At 44.9% G+C, this 14850-nt stretch overlaps 1 protein-coding gene across 3 annotated transcripts in view; it reads right to left on the reverse strand.

Annotated features, from left to right (window-relative positions):
• Positions 1–426: 426 nt before the first annotated feature.
• Positions 427–14850, reverse strand: part of TULP4 (TUB like protein 4) — a 38507-nt gene continuing 24083 nt past the window's right edge. For all 3 annotated transcript variants that reach the window (XM_068110895.2, XM_068110892.2, XM_068110893.2), the window contains 9 exons: positions 11966–12251; positions 11673–11817; positions 11345–11489; positions 10980–11073; positions 10126–10269; positions 7165–9897; positions 6619–6885; positions 6040–6287; positions 427–3709 (listed from right to left, as the gene is read on the reverse strand). In XM_068110895.2, the coding sequence (XP_067966996.2) occupies positions 3593–3709; positions 6040–6287; positions 6619–6885; positions 7165–9897; positions 10126–10269; positions 10980–11073; positions 11345–11489; positions 11673–11817; positions 11966–12251 (4179 nt within the window). In that variant the 3' untranslated portion in view covers positions 427–3592. The remainder of the gene's footprint in view (positions 3710–6039; positions 6288–6618; positions 6886–7164; positions 9898–10125; positions 10270–10979; positions 11074–11344; positions 11490–11672; positions 11818–11965; positions 12252–14850) is intronic.

The raw sequence follows: 14850 nt of genomic DNA on the forward strand, positions 1-14850 counted from the left end.
ATTCCATTTTTAGCCAATATGAGTATGTACAATGCAAGTAATTCACATCACTAAGGTGTTCCTTAAAAAATTGCAGCAGTACAGGGCAAGACTACCTGTGGCCATGCCCACTGCCACCACCTCCAGGGTTCCTTTGATGCCATGTTGAACATACTTCGGGCTCTATTCATGGCATGGCTCCAGAAGTATGCAAGTGGGAGTAATCAGAACACATTTACAAAGTCTTATTGTACCCCCAAAGGAAAGGTGAGGTGAGGGAAAGAGACTTGAGGAAGGTCAGTAGGTGAGTGACAAGAAACACGTGTTAGAAGGAGGAGTTGTGGGTTGCACAAGTTAATAATGTAGCTATGGTACATCGCGGTACAAAAGCATCCATCCCATATTGCAAATTGTTACAGCTTTAAGACAAAAGGAAAAGCCCACATGTAAAAGCTTGGCAGCTTTATTTTTTTGACATTTCAAGCAAAAACAACACAAGGCAGAACATCACAACAGGCACGAATAGAGAGAGCTCGGTCCTGTCTGTGCCAAGTAACAGGGTGCGGAACAATGGCTTCATGGGCGATGCCTTTTCCTCATGACAGTCATCACGAAACATTCGCCTTTTGCCACTTCAAGTGTTTTTGACCATAGTTTTGGGCATGGAAAAGTAACCCAACGTACGAGCTGGATAGGCTGCTTCTGGTGCGTGGCAAGGGCTGGCCACAAAGAACGACATCTGACGGGGTAGTGAAGAGACCCGAGTCTTCGTGGCGCATCGTGTCTTACCGACATGACGACATCACATACGGCCTCAAAATTTCACCAGGATTTAAACTTTAAGTTTTATGCTCAGTGGAGAGTTGAGGGGGGAAAAAAGTTGCAAATCGCTCAAAGCCGTGAACTTGATCAACATACGGTGATGGAACTTCAAAAGACGTGATCGCTATGGCCACAAGGATATCAATGAAACGGTCAGTCGAGCATCACTCTTTCCCTCCTGCAGGTTGACACTTTGCACGTTTCAAAACCTAATAACCCAAGACATTTCACTCGTCACAACCATTATGCAAATATCACGTACTAATCTCAAACCAATTCACCATGCAACTATAAATTCTGACTATTTCTTGATGCTAAACATGCTTTTCATTTCTACGAGAAAGGTAACAACAAACAATATAAACACTTTTTTAAGAATGAAAGTTCAGAAGTAATAAAGCAGACATTGAAGCTGCACATGGGCGGGAAGCACGATGGCCAATTAGATGCCGTTATTGCATCATATTGAACGCTTACAACAGTCGATTAGCGCGACAATGGCAGCTTGGTGTTAGTGCATCTGGCTGTTCTTGCTGGCAGTGCACTCTGACATAATCGATACATCAATAACAGACTGTATCTTTCAGCCAATAGAAAGTTTGTGTTTTAATCGGCAATGACAGCGAGTCTTGTTAGACATTGCCGGCATAGCTTTAGCGGGTTTGATTTGGTCTGGCACTCATGCATCACGTGATGATCGAGACACACCCAGTAAGGCCTTTGATATTCGACCGGGTTCCGTAAGGCAGTTGTCCGGCAGCTCTGGTCGAGCACCTCCAGTGAAACGTGACAAAAAAGCAAAGGATCAAGTAATAATAAAACAAAAGGATATCCGTAATGAAAATTAAAGAGCGGCGGTTTAGCTCGTTGATAAAAGTCCGAGCAATCTGACTCCTTCGAGGAACTAAATCACGACACAATCAGGCAGCTGATTTTGCATGTATGTTATTTGCTGTTACCCAAAATCGCCCAAACAAAAAAAAAAATGAAAAAAAAAAGATACTGATTTGGCATATATTCTATGGTCCCTTGATTACTGCTTATCAAGTAAACATTTGCTGTCAATAAATATTCCGAGAAAATGTGACCAAGACGGTGAATTGGTTTGAGATATACATATCTAGCTATATAAGTGACAACCCGGTTAATTCCACTTGTAGATGGGTTCAACAAAATGGCATCAAATTCCCATGAAGTACAAGCTTGGGGAACAGATGTGGAACATGACCTTACGCTAATGTGTTTTAAAAAAAAACGTCCCGTGCCCCCAAAATATTGAAATTTGTTTCATTCCCGCAGCCCACACTCCTTCCCCCATTGGAACTTTCCAAACCGTAACACTTGACAGGCCTTGAAATAGGTGCATTTCCAAAAAGAGATAGTTAACACTGTAAATATTCCAATCCATTCAAAAAAAAAATAATGGATAAAGCACCTTGAAAAAAAAAAAACTTATTGGAAACACCATCAGGTTCGCCCGCCTACTGCTTCGGCATAAAGTGGTTTTAAATCGGGGGTTCAGTCCCCCCTCCTGCCCCCCCTCCGTCCCCCACAAGACGTTTCACCGCTGACTTTGGGATTCAAATCCGCACTGCCAGGAAAATGGTATTAGTGTCCGTTTCGCTAAAATGATTGCACATCGGCACATGGGGGCTGTATAAACTATTTTCATAAAGTTTTGAAACTATTTTAGAACTTTAATACAAACCGATAAATTATGAACACAAAGTGAGCTTGCTTGTGTCAATAAACCGGCAGGACTGCAAGAACGTACAACAGGGAAGCAATATCTCTGAAAAGGTTCCACAGGATTAGAAACATTGTTAAAGGCTCAAACATGTACATTAACACAATCTTTATATTTTTACTTTTAGCACAATTCTCAATTAAATTCCAAATGTTGTCTACTTGCTGACAAACTTTCAGTAACTTCAAAGTAGCGGACAACAGAGGAAGTAAAAAGTAAAATGTTTGGTCTATTTTATAAAGAGGCAAGACAGGACAAAAAAAAAAAAGATCCAGTCAGAAGGAAGGGCGCTATCTTATCCTCAAGTACTGGAGTAGGCCTTAAAACGCCAGGGCCGTATATTTCAGTGATCGTGTGTGTTCATTTTTGTATTCTTGAGATGATGACGATCAACATCGAATGGGCAATGCAACATCGAATGTAGGCAAAACATTCCAGAACAACTGCGGCAAGCAAATTCCATATTCCTGCCACAATCCTGTGCCAATGGAAAATTTGGGATCCATCGAGGGTACCCCATGGTGTTCATTCTGAGCTTTCTTTGAGGTAGGAAAAGGAGATTGAAGGAAAAAAAAAAAAAGGGCAGTAGATGGTCACGTGACTCACTGAAGAAGGACAGACAAAGGCAGTACTAGCTTTCTGGCTAGAATTTCAAGCTGCAAGTGTCAGCCTTGACAGGCCAATTTTCAACGCCAAATGGCTGGCGGAGCGTTCTGCGACATATCGTCACTCAAAAAGGAACGCTGAGTCGGCAATCCTAACTGCATGGAGACTAGTACTTGACCAGCCACAGCAGTTGTACCGGTTAGTCTTCAAACCCACTGCTCTTTGCATGGACAAGTCTGAATCGATACAACCCAACCTGAACCACCATACGCTTCATAAAACATTTCGAATGCTTTGCACCGTACCTTGACAGCCTAATCGGGTTGTACTGGGCAGACCCCTCTGAAAGCAGTGTCAATCACAAGCTTCAGATTTCACAGCATTTTCAGTGGGTATCGGTGGGAAAAAAATCCTCATCGAGAAGTGGAGCCGTTAAGTTCACTTGAGCCGCTGTGTGACGTTAGCCAGGGCCACCGCAAAGGCCTGCACTGCCGAGAAGGGGGCCTGAAAGTCGAGAATGTAGGCATTGCCATCGATCCGACCAAACTGCATCACCTGCAAAACAGAACACGTGTGCGCATGTACATACGTTTGTGCATCACAACTTCCATCAATAACGTTGATACTTTTTGCAACTCTGACCCTTGGCATATGATTATGGGTGGACCTGTTTGGCATTCCCATCTGGATACATAGCTTGTGATGTTGAGTTCCAAGGTTCAAATTCCATTTATCCCCTCCCCGACCCAAGCCCACCTCCTTACAAATTTCCAGTCTTTCCTTCCTGAGAGTTTGCTTCTGTATCTATCTTGTCCACCCCATGCGGCCTCTCATAGTCTACCTCGAATTTTGTACTTCGACCCTGTTGTTGGTGTTTTCCCCCTCGTTCTACTGTTCCCTTTCTTCTGTTGCGACCCGATCCATTCAGTGTTCTAAGTCTTCCAGAAGCCTCGCCTTTTTATACAAAAAGGTTTATTTTCGATGAATAATGTCCTTATGATTCAACTAAAAGTACAACAAAAACCATTCCTTTTGCGCCGTCAGTCGCAAAGGGCTGCCCAGGTAGTTTCATTAGTTAGGGGGAACAATCTGCAGGTAATCACCCCGATGCAGGATACTGTAATGACTCGTTTTTTTCCCCAGAGCTGGTACTCATTTTGCCGACCTCAGAAGGATGACAGGCTGAGCCGACCCACCTGGTGTTAATATATGGCATGGATCAGAGCTTCAATTCAGGACATTAAGATCTTCTGCCAGCCACCTTAACTGTTAAGCCACCACCAGGCTAAAAGTACAATAATGTTTCCTAAATTGCCTTCTCCTTTACGTGATCACGTAGGTGAGCTATCGCCGGCACCCTGGCCAATTTCCAAATTACTGCTCTATCCCACAGGGAGCATTGCACCAGCAGCACATCCATTCCTCCAGAAAATAATGCTACCCGCAGTCATGTGCTGCCTACGCATGAAGAAGAAGAAGAAGAAGAAGAAGAAGGTGGTGTGCAGGCTCTTTTTTAAGCCTTGCAGAGAAATAAAAAAAAGACTTACTCATAGCACGTTTCATACAATCAACTGAGGTAAGAAATGCTTGGACTTGTATATCTGTAGCTCTAAAGTCTAAAGTACTCTTGGAGAAATGGCCCAATATACTATTTTGGGGTGGTCATTTTATTTTGGCAGGGCAATAAATAAATAAATAAAACACCTTTAGAGGCCATTTTTCCCCGCAAGCGGGGGTTGGCCTTTTTCGGGAACCGTGGTTGTTGTTGTTTTTCGGTCCCCTTTTTGAAGCAATGTTTTACGGCCGGATGCCCTTCCTGACGCCAACCCTTTTTGCCGCCTTTAACGACAAGCAGGGAATTACCAGTATTGTCAGGGCAGATTGTCAGGGTCAGATTGGCAGGGCAATGTACAACTTTAATCTATATCAGCTAATAGGATCATTGACTGGTAACTTATGGGCAGACAAGTTGTTGTCCCCGCCACTCCGACAATGTCGGATACGGGGGATACATTAAAAAGAGCTCCATCTGACCGAACGACCGATCACCCGACCGACCATACATCCATTTACATTTGTGTACGCGATATTCCAAAAACCGTTGAACATTTAGCTTTCATATTGCAGAATGCAGATATCTATTCCTAATTTCCTCATGACATTACCTGAACCTGATTATTGTGGTGAAACTTAGCCAGCTAAGCTGGCCCAGGTGCAGTAACATCGTCTGTCCACGACAGTACTCTTATAAATATCCACTCGCTGACAGCGAGGGGCAGACCCGAAATCGGAGACCTGAGACAATTACGCTCTAATTTAGGAAGGTGAGAAATCATGCCGGCATGAGGCTTGCTTATGTGTACCCAATATGATGTATACTCTTCATGCTTATTAGAGAAGTGAAATGACGGTTGCCATGTATTCTTTGTAGATGCTATACGAGATTGATTCAGATTAAACTCGGAACGAGAAAGCTGTTGTGAGACTCGCATTTTTACAACAATTATATCACGGCTGATATTGCCTGAATTGTGTTGCCATGGCAACCATCTCGGTAAATTGGCTTGTGTACGTGATATTTAAAAAACTGTTTAAGATTTAGCTTTCATACCTCACAGATCTATTTCTCATACCACCCTAAAGGCGGGGGACCTAGAGTATCAGCTCCTTGTATTTTTATGTGCAATGTCTAGCTTCATTGGAGAGTTGAAAAGCAAAGGGAGAAAGGTTTACATTCTGATGAAGGTATTATGGGGGGTCAGGGAGTCATTATTAGAGATTATTATTGGGGAAGAAATTATTAGAGTCAAACTGAATCAGTTTGGTGAGTGGCAGGATGGCATGGTGAAATGACAAGGTGAAATGTAAAAGTGTATTTGACTGACCAACTTCCCATCCAGCTCAATCTGGAAGTTTTTGGCTGACTCCTGGGTGACCCGTCCTCCAAAGTCCAGCTGGTACACCTGTGTAGCCTCATTCCACAGCGGCTGTTTGTTTGCCATTACAAATACGAACCCTGGTCCACCAACCAAGCTGTTTGTGGATACCGGAACATTAGCCAATGGCAGGCCTACATGCACTCCATGAGCCATCCCCGCGAGCCGGCCATCCTCACGATCTGCACCTCGGCGACCTTACAGAAAGGTGGGAAGCGGGAAAGGCAAAACCAGTACCATTGATAGAGTGAACGACAGCTGTGATGGGATTTCTAAAACATATTCCTTTATAGCATTTTTTATTTTAGCATGATCTAAGGCTCAGAGTGGAGCTGCCACACACACATGGACAAACAGAGGAACATATGTGACGCAACACAGGACATCGTCTTGGAATACTAATTTTTTTTATGCAAAGCATTGTTCTGGTAGGTTCTATAATGTGGCATTTTACTACACCCTTCTGAAGAACGACAGACTACTCGTCAATTCACACTCCCACCACCACCAAAAAAAAAAAAATCCTACCTTTACCATTGTCACCATCACCAGGAAGTCGTCCAGATCGACGACTTTTCCACGCCTTACGACCCGAACCAGCTGCCCCTTGACATTCGTCCGTACCCACCATGACCTCATGCTCACTGTCCGAACTCTCAGCTGGCTCGCCTTGTCCACTTCCTGAGCTGCGAGACCCTCCCAACGAAGGCCTGGGCCCTGGCATGCACCTCCTCCGCTCATTTGGAGCCAATCGAGGACTCGGCAGCAAGGCATTAAACATGTCTTTACATGATGCTGCACAAACAAGTGAAGAGTATTACTGACTGCCCCAATAACTATTAACTTTAAAGATTAAAAGACAGGTGTTGCTTTATTGAAAAGTAAGTTAATAATAGTAACAACAACAAAGTTAAAATCCATGCCACTTTGTCAGTCATTATTTTTGTAACTTGAAATAATATTTAAAAAGGAAACGGATGTGATGAAATTAATCCCAAAAATAAAGAAAACTTCACTCCACAAAAAACCCAAAAAGCATTAAAGACATTTATTTTAATGACATTTAAGACCAACCTTGCAGCCCCTCTGCAGCGACTTGGATTATGTCGTCTTCACCCCGACCACTATCGGCCCGTGCTTTGCGACTCTTACGCTTGTCACTCTGTGGCTCTGTCAACAGTGCACCCTCACCAGAGTATGCTGACAATGGCCCCTCGTCAGAGTCAGGCCGGGCAGCCTGTCCGTCCTCCAGTATCAAATTTCCAGGTCGTGGTAATGTCACATAGGCCAGGCCAGGCAGGTAACTGGTCGCCAGGCTATGACGTGGACCTGAAAGACCCCCGTCGGCATAGCTATGGCCCAATGTTGCGCTGATACCAGGCACTTTGGTGGCCGCTGGACGAAGAGTGGCATAGCACTGTGCAGCAGCTGTTTGTCCACGGGATGCTAGGCTGACAGAAGGGACCTTTGACCTGTGCTGTGCAGCAGCTGATTTAGCTCGCACAGCCTGCCGAAACCAGAGGTCCGCTGAAGGCCCGAGTGTAGGGGGGTCACGGTAGCTTGGTACAGGCCGTGGCAGTGTTGAGAACGTGGCAGGTGCTGTGATATTGGGAATAAGACCCTGTCCTGGCCTGCTTGGTTTCAGGGTACCACCTATAAGTACTGGGCCATGGGGTGGAGGACCACCTAGAACTTCTGATTTCACTGGTTCCTTGGGCCTGCTGGCTGTACATTCTGATGGGTCATCTTCAGAGAAAGCTCCATTAACATATTCACCCAACCCATCTACTGATTTTTGGATACGATCTGTAATAGAAGCACGTCCATTGGCACTTGAACCGAGCAAGCTATAGGTGGAGCGTGCTGCAAGACTTGCTGAGTGTACAATTACAGTGTTCTTGGTGGGTCCCTGGCCCCACATGCCATGTGCTGGACGCTGCAAGCAGGGGCAACCTTCTGATGGAACTTTATTCCGTGATGGTGCTGGAAGTGTAGCTCGACCAGGTCGTGGATATGCTGGAGGTGGTGGTGGTGGAGGTGGTGGCAGAGCTTTATCTCCTTGCCGCTTACTTGATGCTGCTTTGATAGAGCCAAGAGGTGGTGACGTGGGTGCAGTGATGCGAAGAGTGAAACTGCCCGAGATGCGTGGGGCAGCAGATGTAGGCGCATTGGGTGAGGAGCGTGGCCGACACACTTCCTGGACATTTCCACTACTATCAAAGGTTGTAATGCGTTCATAGCCGAGTGTTGAGACCGGAGGGCAACTGCATCCTAGTGATTGAAGTGATTGTGGAGGCAGTGGAGCAGCCTGTCCTGTCTGCATTTGTTGAAACTGCATTTGTTGTTGTAAATGGAGCTGCTGCTGCAGCTGCAAAAGCTGTGAGTGTTGAGATGTGGCAGGCTGTGTCTGTTGCTGCTGCATATGCTGAAACTGTGAAAGATGCAATTGTGATGGCGTAGGCTGTTGCTGCTGAAACTGAATATGGTGTTGATGTGTAGATTGATGCTGTTGTTGCTGCTGTTGCTGAATAGCATGCTGTTGCTGCATCACATGCTGTTGCTGAATCGCGTGCTGTTGCTGAAGAGCGTGCTGTTGCTGAAGAGCGTGCTGTTGCTGAAGCACGTGCTGTTGCTGAAGCACGTGCTGTTGCTGAAGAGCGTGCTGTTGCTGAAGTGCATGCTGTTGCTGAAGAGCGTGCTGTTGCTGAAGCGCATGCTGTTGCTGAAGCACGTGCTGTTGTTGAATCGCATGCTGTTGTTGAATCGCATGCTGTTGCTGAATAGCGTGCTGTTGCTGAATAGCATGCTGTTGTAAATGTGTGGACTGCTGTTGCTGAAGTTGAACATGTGATTGTGGGAACTGTCCTGGCAGGACATGCAGTGAGTGATGCGGTACGGTTTGTGGTGGTAGGCCAGGCAATTGCTGCTGTTGTTGCAGTGGTTGTGGGACAGGAGGGGGAGGTGGTGGTGGAATCACATGATGTGATTGTGGTAGCTGCAATTGTTGCAGGAGGTAGTGTGCCTGTTGTTGCTGTAACTGCAAGAGCGGTGCTGGAGGTGGAGCTGGTTGAGTTGGAGGTTCTACCATACCAAGCCGCAAAGCCTCTCCACCTTTTCGAATGTGTGCCACTGCAGCATTGTGATCTCCACCAAGTAATGGAGGGGGCACATTCAAGCCCCCATTTATCGTACCATTTTCAAGTTCTGACACTCGAGGGGTGTCTATACAAGGTCGTGCAGGGTCTTGTCGCAGTTGTGCATGAAGCAGAGGTCGGCGAAAAGTCCCAAAAACCTCTGCTCCAGCCTGATTTGTGGTACTGTCTGCACGGGAAACTCCTGGTGCTACCCTATTATTAGCAACTAGCTCAAGCGCCAGTGCTGCAGCCCTCTGATTGGTAAATTTATCAGTTGTCACACTCTGATTAGTTGGGGTTGTTCGCCGTCCGGCCAGCATCTCCAGTGGCAGAAACTGATTGGATAATGCCGGCTGAGGACCAGTTGTCCTTGATGTAGGAGGAAGGGCTTGCATTTGTGGTGGTCTTTCATAAGCCATTTGTTGGTTTGTTGGTGGCAAGGCTGGAGGAGGTGGTGGAGGTGGCAGCGGCCTTTGACAATCTGGCTGATGAGTAGGCCCTGGCCGAGGATTTGCGAGGATATCCAGCTGAACATTCTGATTGGCCAACAATGAGTGTGCGAGACCCAAGTTCTGAGTGGGAGAGATGGTTTGTGCTCCACTGTATACTGGTGCAATTGGAATGTTCATGGTGCAGGGTGGGCTTGCTTCTTGTGCACCAGCAACTCCAGGTGCTGGGTGGGCACACACATGCACGAGTTTGTGAAAATAGTACAGAGACTATGTACAAATGGAAAAAGCATATTATACCACATGATAACTTGTTTAGAGTTATCCAGCACACACAATTAGTCCATTTATTTCCTGAAGCATAACTGCAACAAACCAGGAAATTAAAACAAACACTAAATTACAGAAGTTGTGGTGTGAAACAACAAAATTGTGGAGAAAATGTATCCTACCCATAACCTCGTCCTCGTCTTCACTGAACACATTTGCAGTGAAGGCAGGTGGCGGAGGAAAGCCAGCCAACTGTTTCCGCACCTCGGGCAGGTATATGGTCATCTGTCGTGGCTGAAGATGCAGCAAACTTGTCTTGTAAATCACTGTGAGTCAAGGATAGAAAGAGCAGAAGTCTGGTATCTTAAAAATGGGTATTAATGGTTTTTTACTCCAAATATTTTACTCCAAACCCCTATTTGACTTTGAGCAGGACCTCTCAAAAAGGTATGAACAGATTTGGACGAAATTTGGTGGAGAGTTTGGGTGTGTGACAAGGACAATTTGTTTAGATTTTGGTGATGATCCAGATCCAGATCAGAGAATTTTTTAAAGTGATTTGTCACCATTGAGAGATAGGGTCAAAAACGATATATAGCACAATATCTCATAAAGTTAAAGTTAGAGACAGATTTGGACCAAACTTAGTGGACAGGTTGAATGTATGACGAGGACGAATAGATTAGATTTTGGTGAAGATCCGGATCCGGCCTATCAGTGGGATACAAAACGTAAACTCTTCAGCCTGGGGGAGGTATGGGTTCTACCGAGTGCCCATTCTAGTTCTCCATATATGACACGCAGCAAGTAAATAAAATACCCTGTTTCGAATTCCATTCCAGCATTCACATAATCAGAGGTTACCTCTTGGGTTTCCATTCATAAAACAATTTTCATTTCCATTCAAAAAACATTTCAAAATAAATGATATAGCGGCTAACATATCTTTCACAATTATATCAAAATTGAAAAGGAAAAAAAGAGAGAGAGAGGAAAAAGGTGTGGTTGGAAGTATAGGTGCAAGCAGACAGGGTACCTGCACCAAGGTTGGTGGGAAGAAAAGGTGCAAGACCCACAATCTTGAACTTTGTGCCCCAGATGTTAGACGTAACTTGAGCCAGGAATCCAGGCTATTGGGTCGTGTTTGGAGTGTGAGAGACAGCAAGCGACAGGTCAAAGCAAGAACCACGAGGAAAGTGAATGAGAAGGATGGATACGTGAGGTTGGATAAAATAAATACACCTTGTTCCCCATTATCATCTCACTGTTCCATGAACCTCGCTCATGTAATACCGTACAAAATTATGTAATAATCGAGTTAATAAAGGGGATAGCAAGGAATATATAAAACTCAGTGATCATATTCAGGAAAAATATATGAATATAAAGAACTCGGCTAACCTGCATTGGTTCATCCAATAGTAGGTCACGTCTTGACAGGCCTGGCGAGCCGAGTGATGATTTTCGGATTGGCAGGCGTGGAGAACGAGTGCTGTCACCACAGCTGCGGCTCAGTTTTGGGGAGCGCCGAGTTTCCAGATTCATTCTGTAGTGGTGTATCAGGAATTATGTGAGATAATAAGCAGTCGTCTCATGAAGCTTCTTTATGACAATCTTTTATAATAAAATTAATTTTTTCAAAACCAGAGGAATAGGAGAAATAAGAAGAAAAAGAATGGGGGTTCACATTGCTATTGTCCTGACAAAATGGTGGATGTCACTGCCATACCGAGGTATGCGCGGCGAGCGGCTGGGACGGGAACGTGGTGAGCGGCGTGATGGTGGTTCATCCCCCAAATCACCATCACTTCCGTCTGACCCATTTCCACTGTCAAAAAAGCCGCAACCTGCACTTCCCACACCCCCACCTTCATCTGCAAAGATATCAAAAGCCTCAAATCAGTTTCACAATTTAAAAATAACATTTTCTTGATGAAAATTGTTTGGTATGAATAATTCCATACAAATAGCTGGGCTACAAAGTCTAGAGCATGCCTACATCTTTTGGTCTGACACTCTCACCTCCTCGTGGTTCTGACCCAGGATCCAGGATAATAAACTCTGGGCGCAGCTTGCTGACACGACGCCCTTTGAGCACCGGAACCAGCCCGCCAAGGTGTTCGAGGTACAACACGTAAGTCGGACCTCCTCCACTATTGACCCCCGTCCCGACTCCTGCTACACCTCCTGTAGCTCCTGGCCCATCAGGCCCATCATCTAGACGTCGAATTGTGCAGTGCAGTCGTTCACGTCCCAGCGGTGGGAAACTCACAAAGTCACGCAGGTTGTTGGGATCGGGAATGGGAGGCTGCACAGGAAGTGAATTCGAATATAATTAATTATGGTGGCATTCACCATTTAAAGGGCCTCACAAAGTTAGAATTGACATATGTAACCTAAATTTTAACTTTACATAAGGTTACTCACATAAATCAATAATACATACACTCTCCACCATAAAAAAAACCAAATACAGGGTGTCTCAAAATAGATGGAACCCATTAACATGATAATAATTTATTACTCAGACAAGAAACTCCAAAAAAGATTACATTTCCTGGAAGCTGATATGATAACAATTTTAAAAAACTGAAGATTTGAGGTCTCTAGCTCAAAGGATACATTTATTAGAGCACATGTTCCAAATGACCGCCTTTGCGCCTGAGACACACTTGAAGCCGACGAGCGAAGTTGTCAATCACCCTGACACACTCTTCCTTCCTGATGGCACGAATCTTCTGGGTGATGGCCACTTTCAGTTCAGAAATGGATTGAGGACGATTCTCATACACGTGGTCCTTCAAGAACCCCCAGAGATAAAAATCTGGGGGGTTCAGATCGGGTGAATGCGGAGACCACTCGGGTTCACGGCGCCTGCTGATCAGCCGATCAGGGAATCGGTGGTCCAGCCACTCCATCGTGATGTTGGCTGTATGTGGAGTTGCCCCATCTTGTTGGAACCATTGCACATCTCGATTCACGCCACGACGTCTCTCAAGTCCCCTCCAGAACTTGTTGAGCACCACAATGTAACGCTCCTTTGTGACAGTGACTGCCTCCTCGTCTGCGTCTTCAAACCAAAACGGGCCGATTATGCCATGTTTTGAGATGGCCACCCAGGCCGTGCATTTCACAGAGTGCAAGGGCCTCTGAAGCACCTCGTCTGGGGCTTGTGTGCCCCAGAACACATTGTTCTTGCTATTGACATGCCCACAGAGCAAGAAGTGTGCTTCGTCGCTGAACCAAACATCATCAAGAAAGTCAGGATCCTCTTCGATCTTGTTCTCGAACCACCGGCACGTCACAACACGTTTTGCCATGTCAGCTGGTGTGAGTTTATGCTTGATCTGGATCTTGTATGGGTACAGCTGAAGATCCTTGATCAAGATTCTTTGCACTGACGCACGTGAAAGACCCAGCTCTTGGCTACGTCTTCGGATGGACTTTTTCGGGCTCCTTCCGACAGAATGTCTCACCGCATTCACATTGTCAGGAGATCTTGCAGTCAGCTTCCTGCCAGAACTGGGTGTTTCTGCCTTCTTGTTGAGATTGTTTACTGATCCAGTGGCTTGAAATTTGTGTGCCCAACGATAAATTTGGTTTTTCTGGGGATAGTTGTTGAAGTTGAGTTTCCTGCGAAATTTTGCTTGCACCGTTTTGAATGATTTCGTCTCCAAATAAGTAGTGACGCAAAATATTTTTTCCTCCTTTGTCCAAGGCATTTTGATTGATAATTATTAGTTGTTATGGTCTCCTCTCTTCAAATCTGACAAAAAAGAACAAGAACATTAATATTGGCAGAATTATTAGCAGTGACATGGGTTCCATGTATTTTGAGACACCCTGTATGTGATTGTTGTTGCGATTTATTTATGTGACATCATGGGGCACAGATTGAGGTGCAATCCTCTTACAGAGATAAATACTGAATAATTACATATCCATTTCATTGTGACCTAATCGTGTAATGCTGCCAGGTGATAATTAAGGAGTAGAAAAAATAGCAAAAAGTTAATGGACGACCGGATGGACAGACATCTGGACATCACGGCCCATTTTATAAGTTAATCTCTTCGAGAATCGAGATGAGATGAACCAATAATAATTGTAATAATGTGGTATTTATAAAGCACGTCATCATTTCAAGCCAATCTAAAGAAGGATTTGGGGTAGGGTAGAACTGCGTTACATATACTAACAGAGCATCCGTCCTACAGGCGATCTTGTTCCAAGAATGCAACACATTCTTCTGACATACTTTTATTTGGGCAGTGTATAGGCAATTGACAGCTGCCTCAATCATCCCGAAAATTAAAAAGAAAAAAAATAACCCAGGTTATGTGCATGAAGCAAAAACATGCCTACTGCTTATAATTCAAAACACCTCACTGCACTAGAAAAGGTGGAGACAGCAATACTATACTGTAAAGATTGGGACTTGTAATACCCTCTCCCACCTCGAGGCGACGCTACACGATACACATTTACATAGATCATTTGCGTCACCCTCACCCCCAAGACCACTGGCAAAGTTAAAACATCCGTGTGTACTGATTATGGTCATGCTGATCCTATCTAGCATGTCTGGATGTAATCGGCCCAAAACTGCAAGAAGAGTAGCACGACAAACACACACCAACAACAACAACAACAGGAAGTTTAAAGCCATTTTTCCTGCCAGAGCATGGGTTAGCCTTGCGGTCCCCATGACAATCTTCTCCATTTTGCCCCATTATCTACATCTCCCCTTGTTAACCCCCTTGCCCGCATTTCTACTTCCACCACCTTTAGCCAAGTCTTTCTCGGTCTTCCCCGTCCTCTACTTCCTTCCACATTCATTTCCATCACTCTACTCAACCAGTCACTTTGATCCTTCCTCAACACATGACCAAACCATCTCAACCTGT

This window comes from Myxine glutinosa, chromosome 3 (assembly GCF_964187855.1).
Source record: "Myxine glutinosa chromosome 3, kmMyxGlut1.1, whole genome shotgun sequence".
NCBI classification, from domain to species: domain Eukaryota; kingdom Metazoa; phylum Chordata; class Myxini; order Myxiniformes; family Myxinidae; genus Myxine; species Myxine glutinosa.